General features: G+C 39.8%; 2 protein-coding genes across 3 annotated transcripts in view; one reads left to right on the top strand and one right to left on the bottom strand.

The window, feature by feature from the left end:
* Nucleotides 1–20,606, top strand: part of LOC109053914 (disintegrin and metalloproteinase domain-containing protein 9) — a 1,168,157-nt gene that overhangs the window by 727,801 nt on the left and 419,750 nt on the right. The window lies entirely within an intron of this gene.
* Nucleotides 1–20,606, bottom strand: part of LOC109094467 (tumor necrosis factor receptor superfamily member 11B-like) — a 61,219-nt gene that overhangs the window by 35,819 nt on the left and 4,794 nt on the right. The window contains exon 3 of the mRNA XM_042730108.1: nucleotides 4,152–4,367. Within this exon, the coding sequence (XP_042586042.1) occupies nucleotides 4,152–4,367 (216 nt within the window). The remainder of the gene's footprint in view (nucleotides 1–4,151; nucleotides 4,368–20,606) is intronic.

Below are 20,606 nucleotides of genomic sequence, written 5' to 3'. Positions count from 1 at the left end.
ATTAATGCGTCCATTCTTTAGAATTTCAATGATTTAGCTAAATCGTGCAGGTTTAATTTATTCGTTTCTTGTTTTAATTAGGCCTAAATAATGGGAACGAAATTATACAGTGCCTCACGTTTTACTAAAATAAAGAAAATAATTTATAAAACACAAAACAATTTCTTACAGACAAATATATTTTCCCAAGAAGTTGTCTGTCAAAATAAAGGACAGGTAACGAATAACAAAAATGCTTGTTGTTTTATTAAAGGAATTTTAAAATATAAATTAAAACATAGGACTAATATATGAGAATATTGACATTTTAAATATAAATCCATGTAGCCTAGCTCACTAAAATAGGCTACCACTTTTAATGCTCTGATGCAAAGTGAACCACAATTTCTTTTGAATAATATAACACATAATTCATATTATACAAATAATACTGCACACCTATTAAATGTGTCAAATCTAAAATATGGTGTAATACTGTGTAGCTTAGAGAAAATATAAGCACAGGCTCAGGCACAGGCTTGACATTTATCCTGCTTGAATTCGTTCTAAGAAATGCACATAACTTCATAATTACCAAACTTTCAAACTGTGAATATTAAATATTTTTAACTATAGTGTTTTTCTTTCATTTTCCCCGACTGCAGCCATCAAATGTAACACATCAGCGAGGCAAAACTGACGTCTATTTGCGAAAATGTGCTTTGATGCGCTTGTTTGAAAATTTGTGATTAAAGCGCCACTCAGCGGTCAAAAGCTGCAAATGCACTTTGCAGACGCCGCGGCGGTAGAAGTAACGTTTTGGATGTCCACCTACTGTATGTTAATATACAGCCTATTATGATAATGCTGAAAATAAGAATCTGAAAAGAAAGAAGCTTTTAATAATATTTTTTAATGTGTGTGAATAAATCCAATCACCTCTATGATAGGTTTAAGTTTCACTTTCCATAATCCATGACTGACAGGAGCATCATGGTGGTAGAGATTTAAATCTATTTAAATCTTTTTTTCAATCAGGTAGGGAACAAGTGATTTAAAAAAAAAATCAGCTGATTCTAATTTGATTTTTGCATGCTGTGAACATTGGCACTGATCCTGTGGGTGCTCGGGAATGGCTAAGCACCCACATAAAAACTCTAGATATCTATTCACTATCATATTGGCGACACAGATCTGGCAAAACTTACAAAACTTAATAAGATTGTGATGAAAACAAGGGACAGCTGATTATAAAGGCAGTGATTTTTTGTGCTTTTTAGGCTATAATATAGCCTATAATCAATTCAGAATTTGTATAGAACTTTTATTTTTTTGGCCACACACATGATTGGCGTTATGATTGGTCAGATCACCTGTCTATCAAGCTCTTTGCAAAGGGTCAGTTGGATGAGAACTGAACTGAGCTGGATGATGACATCACTGTTTTCTCCAGAGCTGCTTAATAGATCAATTAAGTTCATTATATAATTGGTCATCTTTACAGTTATTGAATCAAACTGAATCAACAATGAAATTATTTAAACTGACTAATGATTGTTTACTGTGGTCTTTTAGAGATGCTTTACATTGTAGGTGAGGGTGGTGAATGTATAGAGCTCTCTTTCGCCCTCAGTAACATGACTGAGGTTAGACTCTTGAGCAAGGCACTGCTGTGTGTGTGCACTTGGATGGACACCATACTTGGCTACACATCAATCATGTCACTGAAACAGTCTGTTTAGTATAGTATTTCTATTTTTTGCTGTAGTGTGTCAGTAGGAAATATCAGTTTACATTTACAAATATTCATGTTGCCATTAATTGTAATAATCCAGTGAGATTTTTGTTTGCACAAGGAGTCTGACAACAGCCAGTGCTGTTCATCTCATCATCCAGTCTGTCTGGAATGACATGAATAAACAGAACATACTGAGACAGACTAAATTCAGAAGAACTGTGGCAACATCTCTAAGATGCTTAAAGAGAACTATTTGCGCAAGTGCACCTAGGGCATGGTCACACCAAATGTTAATTTAATTGACTGCAATTAATAGAAGTTAATTGATAAAATAAAATCTATTTATGACATTATTTTTGACAACATCCTCATTTTAAAGCATTTTTACACAAGTGGCTAAAACAGTGGTCTCAAACTCAGTTCCTGGAGGGCCACAGCTCTGCAGAGTTTAGCTTCTTTTACTAGAACCAGGAAGTATGACCATATTAGCCCAGTTCTGTCAACACTGCACTGGCTACCTATTAAACATTGTAAAGATTTTAAAATCTTGCTTATTACTTATAAAGCTTTATTACTTATAAAGCCCTGAATGGTTTAGCACCTCAGTATTTGAATGAGTTCTTGTTACATTATAGTCCTCCAAGTCCACTGCGGTTAACTTTTGCGGGTTAAATCTTGATTAAAGACCTATCTCTTTAACCTGGCTTACACAGAACACACTAATATGCTTCTAATATCCAAATCCGTTAAAGGATTTTAGGCTGCATAATTAGGTAAACCGGAATGGGGAACAATTCCCATAAAACCCGATGTACTTGCTACATCATTAGAAGAATGGCATCTACGCTAATATTATTCTGTTTCTCTCTTATTCCGAGGTCACCACAGCCACCAGATCCAGTCTGTATCTAGATCAGATGAAAATGGAAAAAAGTGCTCCTGTAGCTCAAGTTGTAGAGCATTGCATTACCAAGCGCAAGGTTGGGGGTTCGATTCCCTGGGAGCACATGATAGGTAAAAATTGATAGCCTGAATGCACTGTAAGTCGCTTTGGATAAAAGTGTCTGCTAAATGCATAAATTAAGTTAAATTTAATTTAATTTAATTTAAAAGTGAAAGTGACATGGCATACAGCCAAGTATGGTGACCCATACCCAGAATCCGTGCTGTGCATTTAATCCATCCAAAGTGCACACACACACTGTGAACACACACCCAGAGCAGTACGCAGCCATTTATGCCGAGACTCCCGGGAATCATTAGTTATTACAACTCATTCCACAAGTGAAAATCATTCAATTAATCTCTTCCCCTAAACACGAACCTACAACCTCAGGGTTAGGAGTCAAACTCTCTAACAATAAGGCCACGACTTCCCCAGATGGTCACTGCAGTCACCCGGATCCAGTACGTATGCAGCTCAGATGGTGGATCAGCACCTAGAAGGGACCTCTATAGCCCTGAAAGACAGCGGAGACCAGGACAGCTAGATGAGCCCCAGATACCCTGTAAAGACCTTGTCTCAGACCACAGGAAACAGGACAAGACCACAGGAAACAGATGATTCTTCTGCACTATCTGACTTTGCTGCAGCCTGGAATTGAACTGCTGGTTTCGTCTAGCCAGAGAAGAACTGGCCCCCCGACTGAGCCTGGTTTCTCCCAAGGTTTTTTCTCCATTCTGTCACCGATGGAGTTTTGGTTCCTTGCCGCTGTCGCCTCTGGCTTTCTTAGTTGGGGACAGTTCATGTACAGCGATATTGTTGACTTGATTGCAAATGATTGCACAGATACATTTAAACTGAACTGAGCTGAATGATGACATCTCTGAATTCAATGATGAACTGCCTTTAACTGTCATTTTGCATTATTGACACACTGTTTTCCTAATTAATTTTGTTCAGTTGCTGTGACACAATCTGTTTTGTATATAGCGCTATATAAAGAAAGGTGACTTGACTTGACTCCAACCAGCTCCAAATTACAGCTGGAAGTTTCTAGTAATCCTGAAGACCTTTATTAACTGGATCAGGTGTGTTTGATTAGGGTTGGAGATAAACTGTGCAGAGCTGTTTCCCTCCAGGAATTGAGGTTGAAGCCAATGGCCTAAAACTTTTAACAGTACTGTAGCTTTGCAGGTAGGTTTCTTGAAGCATCTTGGAGACGTTGCCACAGTTCTTCTGGATTTAGTCTGTCTCAGTTTGTTCTGTTTCTTCATGTCATTCCAGACAGACTGGATGATGATTTGATCAGATCTCTGTGTGGAGCACTGGCTACTATGGATTATTTTCTCATTTAATCTTTTTGAGGAGGCACTGCCTCCCTTGCCTCCTCAGAGGAAATCTTTCGTCTACTGTAATTAAAGCAACCAGAGGATGTGTTGTGTATTGACTATTTTTACTATTGTAAATATCATAGACTAGAATATTGCTTACCGATGTGACAATCTGTGTGCTGATGGGAGCAGTTAAAGTTGAACTCTTTATTCTCAGTGTCACACAGAATATCCTGGGTGGCTGTACCTGGTCTTACAGTCTTCAGGCCTAGTTGAGTGCAGTTCCTGTGGGGTATGCATGGCTCAGTGGATGAAGATGTGCTGGAGTAATAACCCGGGGGACACTTCTCACACACAGTGTTCCTTTCTGGTGTGCCTGCAGGACATATCCATACACTATCAATAGACAATTGCAATGTGTAATTTTAGAATACAGAATACTTTTAATAGCAAAGTCTAGGTATACTTCTATGCAAATCAGGCATATTCATTGTATTCGTCTGAATAAATAACATACTGTAAAAATAATCCTACCCTCTTATATTCGATTGTTCTGTTTTGTGCTACTTTGTTTTTAGATTAAATTGAAAGGGTATATTTATTATATACTGTAGTGAAATTAATGAATGTTAGCATTTCAGAACATGACTCAGGATCTATTCAGTGAAACATAACTACTGGTCCATACTGACAATGAAATGTCTAATGCAAAATTGAAAGCATCAGCAAGGACAGTATACAATAAACAGTTAGAGCATCTTTAGTTTAAGAAAAATATTTTTATTGAAAAATCCCCCCCCCCCCCCAAAGCTGTGTGAAAATACTGTAATATCTGAAAAAATTAAAGAATATATAATTTAATTCAACCTGAACGCACATGTAGTCTAGTGTATAAAACATAGGAAATGAGTGTTTCATAAACAAGAATTGGAGATGTCTATTTAAGGTTTACTCACTTAGACAAATGTCATTCATACTAACAGAAACCAGCCACTCACATGTTTAGGTCTAAAATTAGTCAGATCTATAAATGACTAAACAGATTTTGACCTATTACAGTTTTTCTAAATCGACGCATTCCTCCAAACTCATGTCACTGTTCACAAAATAGTTAACACAGTGATCTGAATACTTTGTAAATGTCCTAAACAGATTGTGAGTTTTTGTTAATTTCATAAATAAATAAAAGAGGGAATCAACCGTTCCGAATAAGAATGGGAAACCAAAAAACAAGGGTGCGGTAAAGTTGGTTTTATGTTGGAAATTCATTAGACATTCGATCTTTACTTCAGCATTAATTTTTTATATAATCGCATAACAGTCATTGATCATGCTGTATCTTGCTTAGATCACATATAATATATAATATCAAAATTATAGCTACAAGCAGCAATGATGGGCCCAAGCCATCAGAGCAAACGCCACCCCGGCATCAGGAAAATGGCGCACACAGGGAACATGCATTTAAGGTAACCCTCTGACAGTCTGGTTTAAAGGGTTACAGCAATGAAAGGTTTACACTTTAACATTAAGAGTGTAAAACACACACACACGCACACACACCAATATACAGTGCAGTTTCATTTTGTTATGTTCCCTTTCCCCAGTCTAGGGTTGTGGGTGGGAGTAACAGGCAGTAATAAGCACTGAGTTTCGCAATGAGGTTAAAATGTATATTAAATGCACCAGTTCAGCTAGAATCTGGAGGTACTTGCGTTGCCTGTGTAAGGGGTTCCCTTTGTTGCCTGGTTGCCAAAAAGGGGTTTCCCGAGGTTGCTGATTGGCCGGAAGTTCAGTAGTTGTTGAAGTGATGTCTTGGGAAGCCAATGGTTGGGCATTGGGTGAAGATGCAGAGTTGTGGGCTGGTTGGAGTTTTGAGTCGGTCAAGGACTCGAGGTGAACTCTTGTGGCAAAACTTAACTCAGAACACGAAACTATCAATGAAAAGAAAATAAACTAAAGTAAAGTAAAAGAACAAAAGAGTAAAGTTTGACGAGCCTAGGTGGTGTTTCTCCTCATGGTTTTGGAGGAGCAGCTGGCGTGTAAGCCAGAGCATGCTCAAAGAGCGCTAAAAAGCAGCGTCAAAACACAAAAAGGAAAGGGAAAAACTTAAAAAGCCATGACTAAAAGTATAGCTAAAAGCTATGACTAAAAAGCATAATTTGATGGTGTCCTGAGTATCTAAACTGGGCTATTGGACACAAATGCTGTCTTGAACAATTAGATATTGTTTTTGCTCATGGTGTTGCGATATTTCTCCTCCCAATACTTGCAAAGTATAATTTTGCACATGATTTCTGTAACAAGAATATGATACATTTGACAAATAGAATTGATAGATAGAAACGTTTAAAGCATGAATTTTCAAACTCATATATACCCAACATGAATATATTCCTATAAACTATTTAATAGTTATTAAAAATACATACACAATAAGTGATTAGAACATGATATAATACATGGTTAGATACATAATATAAAGTTATGCATAGAAATGATTAATTGCTCATTAGTCATTTAGGTGCATATATACATGGAAAGGCAGTTTCTGTGCCATTCTGTGGACGTAAGGACATGTTCTTACCTCTAAATGAACTTGTGTTAACAATATAATTAGAACTAACAATATAATTCGATTTTTGTTTTATGAACAATTCCTGTATAAAATGGGACAGCAACCTTTATATCAAACATTTTTAAATCGTCTACAACTGAGCAACACGCAAGGCAGGTTGAGCGTGCGAAGTGAATGTGCTGCACAAAGTCATTTTCAGATGCAATGAAAATAAAAAAAATAAAAAACCCTGGATAGCCTAGATTAGGCCCAGACTCTGTTCCTAAGTATATAATAATTATAATTACCCCACAGTAACAAATTTTAACCGATTAATCGCCTATTTTCGTTTGCTGCATGTTATTTTATTTTATTTTATTTATTTATTTTTTAAAACAGGCTAAAAAATAAATTAAGTTTGTGAGAGGAAAAAAATATATAAGTCATGTATAAGTTGCATTTTATTACATTCAGAAATAATAACGGCTGGCCTAATAATGTTATAATGTGCCAACAGGATATTTTTAGTTCTCTTCACTTTACAACAAATCCTTTAAATTTAAAAAAAAAACACATTTATCAGAACAGAACAATAATTACAAATATATAATTCTAATGGATAAATAAAATTGCAGTATATAATAATATAGGCTTAACTATTAACAAACAAAAAAAGTAAATGAATAATAATGTAAAGCGAACCATAAGGTAAGGTTGGGCTCTCATTCGGGAGAATTCCAAACGTTTCCATATTCGTGATGTTGCCTATTTCAAGCTTAACTATTATTCATTAGGAAAAATAGGCTTTGTAGTTCACGCGTGTTTCAGTATCGACGGGAAAAAAAATAAAAAATCATAATTAACAAAAATATGCCAAAGTGGACCGTCCCTTTGCGCCACCTGGCGGTAGTTTCGCTAATGAATTTAACACGCGGTTGACTTGCAGTTAACGCAGCGGTACGCGCAGCGGTAGTACCCATTTTGGTTGTCTACCATCTGTACATACTCTATACCTGTCAAAAGTTTTTTTTTTTTTTAATGTTTTTTAAAGAATTTCTCTTCTGCTCACCAAGCCTGCATTTATTTGATCCAAAACACAGCAAAAGCAGGAATATTGTGAAATAATTTTTCTATTTATAATAACTGTTTTCTATTTGAATATATTTGAAAATGTAATTTATTCCTGGGACTTCAAAGCTAAATTTTTAGCATCATTACTCCAGTCACATGATCCTTCAGAAATCAATCAAATATTCTGATTTTCTGCTCAAAAAACATTTATTATTATTATTATTATTATTATTATTATTATTATTATTATTATCGAAAACAGCTGTAAGTAGAATTTTTTTTTCCAGGTTTCTTTGACTATCACTAAGTTCTATTTGCTATTCGTTGCTAGGCCATTTTAATGACTACTCAGCCCCCCTAAAATTTTGTAATTAGCTACATAAACTGTATACAAATTCGTGATTGCCTTAGTCCCCTATAAAGCTGCCATAGAATGGAAAACTGTATTTACCTTGGCATAGTTTAATAATAACAGTTCTGTACATGGAAATGACATACCGTGAGCCTCAAACACCATTGTTTCCTCCTTCTTATGTAAATCTTGTGCATGCAAAAGTCCACTGAAAAATAGGCAAATCAGCACACAAATCCAATCCAAGATCCAAGATGTAGAGCCCTGCACGGGCCTCAAATCTAGGCCCGAGCCCGGCCCTGGCCCAAGACGCTCAGGCCCTAGCCCGACCCGTGTCCGACAGCTCATCAGAATTATCAGCCCGAGTTCGACACGAGCCTGTGTTTTTATTTATTTATTTTATTACACAGCGGAAGCCTGCCCTATTTGCAACAATTAAAAAATGGGTCAGTTTTGTGTTATGTTTCTTTTCATTTCTTTATCAAGTTGATTTAGAAAAATGTTTGGAGCATTTTTTTTTAAAATGACGATTAACGTTAAACAGCCGAGCCGACAGCGAGTAGCCTAAAACAAATTTAATCAATTAAACCTCTCAAATTAACGCTAATACTTTACTTGGCTACAATAAAACCCATATATAAAACACTTCAAGCATATCACACAAACAGTTTAATAAATGTTTATTTATTAAACCACAGTGAGTAAAATAAAATAAAAAAATTTAAATACTGAGGCAGGCTCGCAACAGCGCTCGCAAACGAAATGAGAAATAGCCTACAATCTAAACAAATAAAATTAATTAAAAACAAACTTGCAGGTTATCTTACCTCAAAAATGCACCACAGAATATGTCCATTCTTTTTTCCATTAGTTTCCAAAAGTTAAACGAAAATAAAGTCCAGTCAAATGAAAAGTTAAAACAGTCTCTTACAGAGCATCGTGGAGAAAAATAATAGCCTCCAGAGTGGAAGGTTTTAACCCAGTCCTCCTCTCTTCTATCACTCTTCCCGCTGCGCTGAAGACACGTTCGCTGCTGCTGCTGACGGGACACTAAACACAGAGCCAGTCTTGACAGTTGCGGTAGCAGGGTCTCGTGCTGTTTACATTTACATTACTTTAGAGGCCTCTAATAGCTACTACTACAATAAGTGGATATAAGTGAAGTATAATCGTGGGTCGCGCTGACGGAAAAGCGTGCGTGCGCGCGTGCGTGCGTGTGTGAGACTGTCATGTCAGTATGTCAGTTTAATTATAAACGGGTTGAATTATCAGATTATGAATGGTATGAGGTTATGAAATGTCTTTCTATGTTTGTTTTTCTATCGTCGACGTCAACTTCTCATTTTTTTATTTAATGTCTAAAAATATAAATAGAAGGATAACCCAAAAAAGGCCCGAGGCCCGGCCCGCATGTGAGCTATAACGTGAAAATTGGCCCGAAGCCCGGCCCTAGGGGCATAAATAAGTCGGGGCCCGTCGGGCTCGGGCTGAAATGCAGGGCTTTACCAAGATGGCGCCGCCAAGTTTGGACGCCGTCCAGGTCGCTCCACTTTGATTGTGTTTTTATTAACTTTTTTACTTACTTTTGCTTTCTCTTTTAACACACATAACGTCTGCACTGATCATTTACAACAAAGAAACACTTTTGGACATTGGACACCGCTTCACTGACCTGTTTCAGGACACTTTATCCTCCAATCCATCGTGGCCATCTGAGATTCTCTGGAATGCCGAGATGAACAATGGCCACCTGAATAACCACCCAAGGCAACGGATCAAGAAACACCGCGGGAAACTTGCTGGGATTTGCAACAGACTGCGGAAAAGAGCTCACAGTCCTCCTCTACCGAGCATTCTGCTCGCCAATGTCCAGTCTCTGGAGAATAACATGGACGATATTAGAGCCAGGATAAGCTTCAAATGAGACATTAGGGACTGTAACATCCTTTGTTTGTCTGAAACATGGATCACGACCTCAGTCCCGGACACTGCTGTAATGGCGTCTGATAACTTCTCTGTTTTACGGATGGACAGAACAGCCAAGGCCGGTAAATCCAAAGGTGGAGGAGTGTGTTTCATGATTAACAATAAATGGTGTGACCTCAGAAATATCTCCACTCTGTCGCACTCCTGCTCGCCTCATCTGGAACATTTATCCATTATTTGTCGCCCATTCTATCTTCCCCCACTGGGCCGAGTGGCTCTGGACTGGAGTATAGTCTCAACAACCTCAGTTGAAGGAACAGTGAAGGACCAGATGCTGGTGAAGGCAGGGTGGTGCCCCCTGCCTGAGAGAGGAGGTCCCTCCTGATCGGAATCTCCAGTGGAGAGCCATCAAGGAGGGACACCAGGTCCGAAAACCATACTTGGGCCAGCCAGAACAGGGCGACTAGCAGCAGACGGACTCCGTCCCGGCGTACTCTCTCCAGAACTCCCGAGAGAAAAGCATACAGATGAAGCCTTGGCCACGTCTGCACCATGGCATCCAGCCCAAGTAGAGCTGGATGCGTGAGGGAGAACCAGAGTGGACAGTGTGTCATTTCCTGTGACGCAAATAGATCCACTTCCACCTGGCCAAACTCCTTCCAAAGGAGCTCCACCACCTCCTGATTAAGACACCAACCCACGTACACCACTCCCAGCCACAACAGCATCCCCTAACCCTGATTAAGATACCCAGGGATGTATACTGCTCTTAGTGAGAGAAGCTTCCCCTGAGCCCACAGAAGGTTCTGGCGTGCCAGCGTGTACAAGGGGCATGAACGCAGAGCCCCCTGACGATTGATGTAGGAGACCACCGATGTCCCTACAGGTCTGGAAGGAAGTATCTCAGAGCTCGAAACACAGCCAGCATCTCCAGGCAGTTTATTGGCCACGTGAGAGGATGGCCTTCCCACAGACCCTGGGCAGAGCGGCTACTCATGACTGCTCCCCAGCCCACGAGAGAGGCATCTGTCGTTAGAGTTACACGGCGACAAGGAGCCCCTAACATCGGACCTTAAGCTAGAAACCAATGTTTCTTCCACATGTCCAAGGCACGTAAGCATTGCCGCCTTGATCATGCAAAGTGGATTCCCCCTCGGGGAAAATCTCTTGGTCCTGAGCCACCACTGCAAGGGTCTCACGTCCAGCAGGCCAAAAGGTATCACGATGGACGCCGCTGCCATCAAACCCAACAGCCTTTAAAAATGTTTGACAGTGAGTGAATGGCCTTCTCTTACTCTCTTGACTGTAGTGAGGATTGACTCGATACGAGCAGGAAACAAACGTGCCTGCATCGTGGTTGAATCCCACATCACGCCTAAATAAGTGGTTCTCTGTAGTGGAGAAAGCATACTTCTTTTGGTGTTTAGTCTTAACCCCAGCTCTCTCATATGGGCGAGGATGACATCTCAATGCCAAGCTGCCATCTGCTCCAATTGAGCTAGTATTAACCAATCGTCGATGTAACTGAGTATGCAGATGCCCTGGATTTGCAGAGGAGCCAGAGCAGCATTCACACACTTCGTGAAAGTGCAGGGTGAGAGTGAAAGGCCAAAAGGAAGAACTCGGAATTGGTATGCTTCACCCCGAAAGCAAATATCTGGAACTTCCAGTGTTGAGGAAGGATGGAAACATGGAAATAAGTGTCTTTGAGATCTATCGTTACAAACCAGTCCTCGGACTGGATTTGAGATACTATCTGCTTGATAGTGAGCATCTTGAACCAAAGCCATTTGATAGCGTGGTTCAGAAGACGGAGATCTAAGATTGGACACAACCCCCCATCCTTATTCGGAATGATGAAGTAACGGCTGTAGAACCCAGACGCTCTCGAGAGAGAGGTGGAACACATTCTATGGCCCCCTTCCTCAAGAGAGTATCTATTTCTTGTTCCATTACCAGAGCCTGCTCGGGGTCCCACTAGTGTGGGAATGACCACGTTGATACAAGGCGGATGAAAACCGAACTGGAGTTCGGTGCCCTGAAGTGGATGACCGACAGGGAACGACTGAACTGACTGCTGTAGCACCCTCACTTGAGAAAATGAATGATCCCGTGCTGTACAGTCACCAGGCGGCAGCTGGGAATTTCGCTCATCAGAGCTCACTGAGCCCTGAAGCACAGAGGGTGGCAGGGGTATCAGTGAATCTCCATGAGGGCACTGAGGAGGACTGGGCACCATATCAATTTTTTTTTAAAAAGTATACTGAGGTGTTATCTTTTCCTCTCCAGGTGGGGCTGCCCTCAGGGACCTGACAATCTTTGACAAAATAATGGTCTGCGGATTGGTTTTCTCTCAGACCCCGACTGAGAGCGTCACCCTGACTCTCGTTCTCTCTGCGGAGGAGTGGGGGTTGCATTGGTCTGTTTTTGAGACTAGCGGTATGAGGAGCTTGATGGCTGGTGCTGCTCCCGCTCAGCAGCCCCATGGGCCTGGGAGCTACAAGGGAGGAAATGCTGGAAATTTCTTCCTCGCCCCCTGAAACCTCTCGACGACAGTGTTGACTACGTCACTGAAAAGGCCAGAGGGCGAGAGCGGGGCATCTAGGAGGAAGAATCTGTCCTTATCTTGCATATTGGACAGATTCATCCACATATGCCGCTCCTTGGCCACCATTGCTGCCATTGAAAGGCAGATGGCTCTGGCTGTTTCTTTGGTGGCCCGGAGGGACAAATCTGTGGCCTGACGCAGTTCAGCTACCACATCGGATTCCTCCTCCTTCCTGTCATCCAGGTCCCTGAGCAGGTCAGCCTGGTATGCTTGTAACACCGCCATGGTGTGCAAACATGCGCCAGTCTGACCTGCCACCGTATAAGCTTTTCCAACCAGACTAGGTATCAGCCTAACGGGCCTGGTGGGAAGCTTCGAGGCCTTCAGGGATGATGTTGAGGATGGGGAGAGATAAATAGCAAAAATTTGCTCCACGACTGGCATAGTCCCATATCCCTTCTCATTCAGCCCCCTGATGTTGGGATAATTTCCATTGTGGGGCTGTAGATAAGGGATGAGTACAGTTTCTTCCATGATCTTGACACCTCAGCAATGAGATCGGGGAAAAATGGAAGGCCCTGTCATGAAGGCTGTGATATAGCTCTCAGGAAATGCTCATCTAATTTACTTTTAGGATGAGCATCCTGTTTCTCGGCTGGCCAATCGATATTTCATTTGGCTAAAGCATGAGTCGCAACCTCAAGACACTCATCACGTCCACCTCCTCAGAGGAAGATAGATGAAGTGCCTGGCTCTCTCGGGGAGGAAGAAACCACAGCGCAGGCGTCCGATCCCTGAGAGGGAGCTGTGGATCTAGCGGGTGAGGACCGAGAAAAGGACAAGCCCGTCTCGAATCCCTCTGCTAAATCCACCTGCGTTACCCATGACAACAGTCTACACTGTGCCTCGACAACAGTCTATGTGTGCCAGCTGGATCACGAGCCTGGCCGCTGTCATCAAACACGGCCAGGCGAGAGCGGAGCACACCCAGCGAGAGCAACTCACAGTCATGACAATCAGCCCCCTCGAGAGCTGACCGTACATGCTCCACTCCTAAACAAACAACATACATATCGTGTGTATCCCCCGCTGCCAGATATCGTGGGCAGGGAAATGCCCCTGCCCTCTGAAATACCGTTCGCTCGCCATAGATTTCGACTTTGCTTTAGACATACTGAATGAAGTGCTTGTGGACTGACAGACAATAGTTAATAGGACTGACACATACACAGAGCACTACTGCAAAGCAGATGCTTTGTCGGATGCACTTTTATACTTCTTGGTTGCTCACGTCACCCCACTCGTGACGTCTCACTGCTCCATTGGGCTGATTTTACACGTACTTCAGAACAAAGTTACGCAGGGGCATTCCCAAAATATTTCTTGATGCAGCTCGAGTTCCTGAAGGGTACTAAAATTATGTAAACGAATTATGCAATTTAAAGAGGAACTATCTGTACTACAGTTAGGTCCACATATACTTGGACACTGACACAATTTTCATAATTTCGGCTTTGTATGCCACTAGAACAGAATTAAAAATAAATCAATCCAGATGAAATTGAAGTGCAGACTGTAAGTTTTAATTCAAGGGGTTGAACAAAAATTTGACATAAAATGCTTTGGAATTACAACTATTTTTGTACACAATCCCCCCATTTCAAAATGTAATTGGACAAATAAGTATAATCATAAATAAAATTATAATTTTTTATATTTTGTTGAGAATCCTTTGCAGACAATGGCTGCCTTAAGTCTGGAACTCATGGACATCACCAGAGACATGGGTTTCCTCCTTTGTGATGCTTTGCCAGGCCTTTACTGCAGCTCACTTCAGTTGTTGTTTGTTTATGGGTCTTTCTGCCTTTAGTTATGTCTTCAACAAGCGAAATACATGCTCAATCGGGTTGAAATTTAGGAGATTTGGCCATTGCAGAATATTCCACATTTTTAACTTTAAAAACTCATGGGTTTCTTTTGCTGTATGTTTTGGGTCATTGTCCATTTGTACTATGAAGTGCCGCCCAATCAACTTTGCTCCATTTGACTGGACTTGGGCAGAGAGTATATCCTTATACAGTTCAGAATTATTCTGGCTGATTCTGTCCTCTGTCACATCATTACTAAACACCAGTAACCCAGTGCCACTGGAAGCCATGCATGCTTATGCCATCACATTGCTCCACCATGTTTCACAGATGATGCTGTATGCTTTGGACCATGAGCCATCTCCTGTTCCAAGCCTTCTCCATACTTTTTTCTTCCCATCATTTTGGTACAGGTTGGTGTGTTTGCAAAAACAGCATGGGGCAAACAAACCACCTCTACACCCCTGAAAACAACATAGCTGCCAACCTTCAGAGCACAAAACCAGACACCCAGCAGAAACCTACAGTCCCATCACAGAGAACGACCACCACTGGCTGCACAATACCAGGGACCCCCCACACCATGCTAAAATTCACATCAGAACACCCCATGCACCAGCGCTACACCACCACAGACCTACACCAGTCCATCAGCAGAAACCCCAGTTTGCACCAGATCACCATCCAAGACATCCACAACCACAAAAACATCATTCCAGGCAGAGGAGCAATACTCAGAAGTGCCAACCACTAGCAGCAGCAACCAGTCCTCCACCCACTCATGCACCCTCAGCTGATAACACACCGAACCCAGCACCACTCCCACACTCCAGGAACTATGCTCAAGCCCTGAAAGGACAAGCAAATACACTGGAGATCAGTGAGATTAGACAGCCGCTGAACTACATCAGTGCCAAGCTGACAGCATGAGAGTCCACACAGCATGCAAACACCTGCCTAACAATAACAAAAAAACTGTTCTTTTTTAAAACATTATATTACATTAGAAAAGGATTGCCTCTATTTTTGAAAACAAGAACTCTATACTGTGAACACTTGAAATGACTCTGTCAATATCGATATGGAATATTCAAGGATTGAATTCAGCAGCCTTTGGGCTAAAGAGCTCAAACACAGAATTCCAGAAGAGCATTAAGGAGGTGGATATTATAATTCTACAGGAGACATGGAGCAGGGCAGACACCATCACCCACACCATCACCCACAGCCCACCCAACTACAGAGAAATCATCCTACCATTACAAAAACAGTCCGACTCATGCACCCTCAGCTGATAACACACCGAACCCAGCACCACTCCCACACTCCAGGAGCTATGCTCAAGCCCTGAAAGGACAAGCAAATACACTGGAGATGAGTGAGATCAGACAGCCGCTGAACTACATCAGTGCCCAGCTGACAGCATGAGAGTCCACACAGCATGCAAATACCTGCCTAACAATAACAAAAAAATACTGTTCTGAAGAATTGGCAATTCAAAATGGAGAAATATGGGAAAGTCATTTCCAAACATTGTATAATAAAGTACAAACAGACACAAACTGTAAACAAAACCAAACAATCAACCAGTTGGGAAAACTAGAATAAGCAATCAAAGATAACTAAAACCCATTAGATTTCCCAATAACTGATAAAGAACTTAAAGAAAAAATCCAAAACCTCCAACTCAAAAAAGCACCTGGACCTGATGGGATATTAAGTAAAATGATAAAACACACAACCAGTAAATTTCAATTGGCCATTCTAAAACTATTCAATGTAATTCTGAGTGTAGGTTGCTCTCCTGACATCTGGAATCAAGGCTTGATCGCACCAGTCTTTAAAAACGGAGATAAATTTGCTCCTAACAACTACAGAGGCATCTGTGTGAGCAGCAATCCGGGAAAGTTATTCTGTAGCATAATAAATGCTTGACTATTAGACTTCATTACCACACACAATGTACTGGATTTTTACCAAATTACCGTACATCTGACCACATCTATACATTACATACTCTAATTTAAAAACATGTTAACAAAGATAAAGGTAAAATATATGCATGCTTTATTGACTTTAAAAAAAAGCTTTTGACTCAATTTGGCACCAAGGACTATTTTACAAACTTATTGAAAACGGCATAGGAGGTAAAACCTGTGACCTTATCAAATCAACGTACACTGAAAGTAAATGTGGCGTAAAAATCAGCACCAAACATACAAGGTATCTTTCCCAGGAGCATGGAGTGAGACAGGGCTGCTGCTTAAGCCCAACATTATTTAACATTTACATCAATGAACTGGCGAGCAATCTGGAGCGATCTGCAGCCCCTGGCCTCACTCTACACAACTCACAGATCAAATGCCTGCTGTATGCAGACGATCTGGTTCTGCTGTCTCCCACTCAACATGGTTTACAGCAAAACCTGGACCTGCTAGAACAATACTACCAGACTTGGGCCCTAACAGTCAACCTGAAGAAAACCAAAATCTTGATCATACAGAAAAGATCCAGATCCCAGGGAACACAACACACAAATTTGAAAATTTTTGAAAATCAGATCCACAGGAAACTTTAATCATGCTGTTAATGAACTGAAAGATAAAGCACGCAGGGCCTTCTACGCCAAAAAACGGCAATGTCCTATATAAATCCCTATTAGAATTTGGATGAGAATATTAGAATCAGTAATTGGGCTCATTGCCCTCTATGGCAGTGAGGTGTGGGGTCCACTGACAAATCCAAATCAAGATTTCACCAAATGGGAAATACATCCAATTGAGACCCTGCATGCAACTCTGTAAAAATATATTACATGTGCACCGGCACACAACAAATAACACATGCAGGGCAGAATTAGGCAAATATCCTCTAATTATAAAGATCAGTCAAATTTGAGATTGATCAAAGGGCAAATAAATTCTGGAAACATCTGAAACTCAGTGACCCACAATCATATCATTATAAAGCCCTGCAATACCAAGAGATGAGCAAAGAAAGCAGTCCCCTCCCTCAGCTGATCCAGAGCTTCAATCCTGATGCTTCACTAATATCTACTGATGCTCTGAATCACAACATCAGAATCAATCAGATTACTGCACAAATCAAATAGAATTACATCACTCATTGGCAAACCCAAACACAATGTAAAATGCAATGCTATTTGGCTCTAAAGAGAGAGTACAGTATGGCAGACACACAGTGTCAGATAAGAAACCGAGAAGCACATTGACCAGATACAGACTCAGCAGACACAAGCTGATGATAGAAACGGGCAGACACAGAAAAACATGGCTGCCACCGAAGCAGAGACTATGTTCACACTGTGATCTGAATCAGATGGAAACAGGACTGCACTTCCTAACAAAATGCTTCAAATACACGGACATACAGACAGTGTTCTATGATCAAATACAGCAGATCCATCAGACATTTAAAAATCTTTTGAAATAGGAGAAATTGCTGTATCTGTTAGGAAAACACAAGAACTGCTGTGTTTGCTGCTCAATATGTGTCTGCCTGTCACCATAGAAGAGAAAACACTGAACCTGTCTTGATCTGATGTTTCCACCACATGTAGATTATGTTATGCCATATTACTGTATTGTATTACTTAGATGTATATTTTGCCTCTGTAAATCTAATACTATATCGTATTTTATTTCTAACTTATACACTTACACTAATTCATTTTGCACTACATGCTTAATACTTTTTATATATTTTTATATATTATTACTATTATTCTTTCTTTTCTGTTAATGCATATGTGCATTATTTGTAAGCAGCCCAGCTGCAACTGCTTTGGCAATACAACTGTACAGTTTTTGTCATGCCAATAAAGCACACCTAAATTGAAATTGAATTGAAACTGATCTTAATTTCAGCCGTCCAAAGAATGCTTTTCCAGAAGTGGACTGGCTTTTTTAGATGTTTTTGGCAAAGTCTAATCTGGCCTTGTATGCACCTTGTGGTGAACTCTCTATATTTGCTCTCGTGAAGTCTTCTCTTGCTTGTAGACCTTGACAGTGACACGTCTACCTCCTGGAGAGTGTTCTTCACTTGGCTGGATGTTGTAAAAAGTTTTTTTTATTTTTTTATTTTTTTTACCATGTGGAGGATTTTCTTATCATCAACCACTATTGTCCTCCATGGATGTCCAGGCATTTTTTTGTTTAAGCCCACTAATGCATTCTTTTTTTTTTTTTTTTTTTTTTTTTTCCTTTATCAGAATGTACCAAACTGTACATTCTGATGTTTTGCTATCTCTCTAATGGATTTGTTTTGTTTTTGAAGCCTAACAATTTTTTGTTTCACTTGGAGAGATCCTTTGACCGCATGATGTGGGTTCACAGCAGCAGCTTCCAAATGCAAATGGGACACTTAGAATCAACTCCAGACCTTTTACCTTCTTAATTGATGTAGAAATGATGAAGGAATAGTCCAAGCCTGTCCATGAAACAGCTTTTGAGTCAATTGTCCAATTATTTATGGTCCCTTGAAAATGGGGGAGGGACACATTAAAGAACTGTAATTCCTTAATCTTTCCTCCAATTATGATGAGGATACCCTCAAATTAAAATCTCAGAGTGTGCACTGTAATCCCATATTCATTATATAACTGCAACTATAACTGAATATGTTTTGGTCAGCAGCTAAAATAATACAAATATTGCCAGGGCCCAAAATGGACCTAACTATATATGTATTTACTTGTGGGCTTCATTCTTTAACTGTGTATAAAACCTGTGTCTGAATGTTTGCACACAAAATCAGTATCTATTAATTTCACACTTTTTATTACAAAATGCATAAAAAGTGACAATAAGCCAAGTTTTACTTCATAGTAGCAAAGATGTAAAAAAAAAAGCTTGTATATGAAGATGTTTTGTGCATCTATTATGCTAATTTATGAGTGCTGGAATGTTGTATTTAAAATACATTTTCATTAGAACAAGATTTTTGTTAGTTTTTTTGTTTACTCAGATAGCACACGTACATCTACAAGATGTCTGTTAAAGATCTCTTGATCTGAAAAGCATCTGTTGTGTACAAACATCTTTCAGGTGTCTGTTTTACATACATTTTAAATCAAAAACATCTTTTACATTTATTCATTTAGCAGATGATCTTAAAGACATCTAGTATACGTCTATTTGACATCTGATTTGACATATGATAGGAAATGGCCAATAGACATATCGCAGATGAGCAAACACTCTTAAAAATATGTCTTGCAGATGTAAATGCAGACATCATATAGATGTCTCTGTGATGTATGTGTGCTATTAGGGTAGACTACCTATTGGAAATATTGTGAAAATGGACCTTCTGTCCACACAAGTTAGAACAAGTTAAGTCACCCTATAGGGGTCATTGTGATTTCATTATCCACCATTAATCAGTGTTATTCATCAAGTAAAAATTCAGAAATGTTTGATTTCTTGGAATAGCAATAATATACATATCTTTATTAAGCTTTATTATTTGAGATATCATTAATATCCATAAGCACAAATGATGCAGGACCAAAGATGAATACGTCGGGTCATTGGTATGCTAATCTGTAAAATCCCAGACAATATAAACCAAGAAGAAGAACTGCCCAACCTATATTTTTTAGTTAACATGTCTTAAAATCACATATTGTAATGGAACATAATCCAAACTGTATTTGGAAATGAATAAGAGCCAAAATTATACCATCTTCACTGGTTACTATAATAATATACACTAACATTGGTGCAGTAATGAGAAAAAAAAAAAAAAAAACATCTGGAATTAAACATAATTTTTTAGAATGTTACAGATAATCCCCATTAGACTCAAGACGGAGTCTGGTTAGGGTGGCCAATGTGATAACAACAAGCGATGTTATTCTGTTTAATGATTACCTATGTCACTCACGCTCCCCATTACTAACAGGGAACTGTTTACTTCCACTTGTTCTGCTGGAATTCAGCTACTGTGATAAATCTCAATGACACAACCAGCTGCCTTGGAAAGCTTAAGGGAGGTACTGACCAACTGCTAATGTATGCTTCTTTGTGTGTTTTCTTAACTTTGTATATAATAACAGGTTATAGTACATGAAGAATACTGGATTAAAAATGGTAAAACGAGAAGAAAAAAAAATCATAGGTGCATTATGGGTTTAATTCAGTGTCAACTAACTGGCTGAGTCTCAAGCTTATTACTTATGTTTATTATTAAATATAATTGTTAGCTCCCTAATAATTAATCTAAAATGGACTGAGGTGATCTGAGAAAGTAAAGTATTTCAGTATTTCAGT

The sequence above is a fragment of the Cyprinus carpio genome, chromosome B8 (genome assembly GCF_018340385.1).
Source record: "Cyprinus carpio isolate SPL01 chromosome B8, ASM1834038v1, whole genome shotgun sequence".
In the NCBI taxonomy this organism is placed as follows: Eukaryota; Metazoa; Chordata; class Actinopteri; order Cypriniformes; family Cyprinidae; genus Cyprinus; species Cyprinus carpio.
The sequence above is the reverse complement of the archived record's forward strand: the minus strand, read 5'-3'. Positions and strand labels throughout refer to the sequence as shown.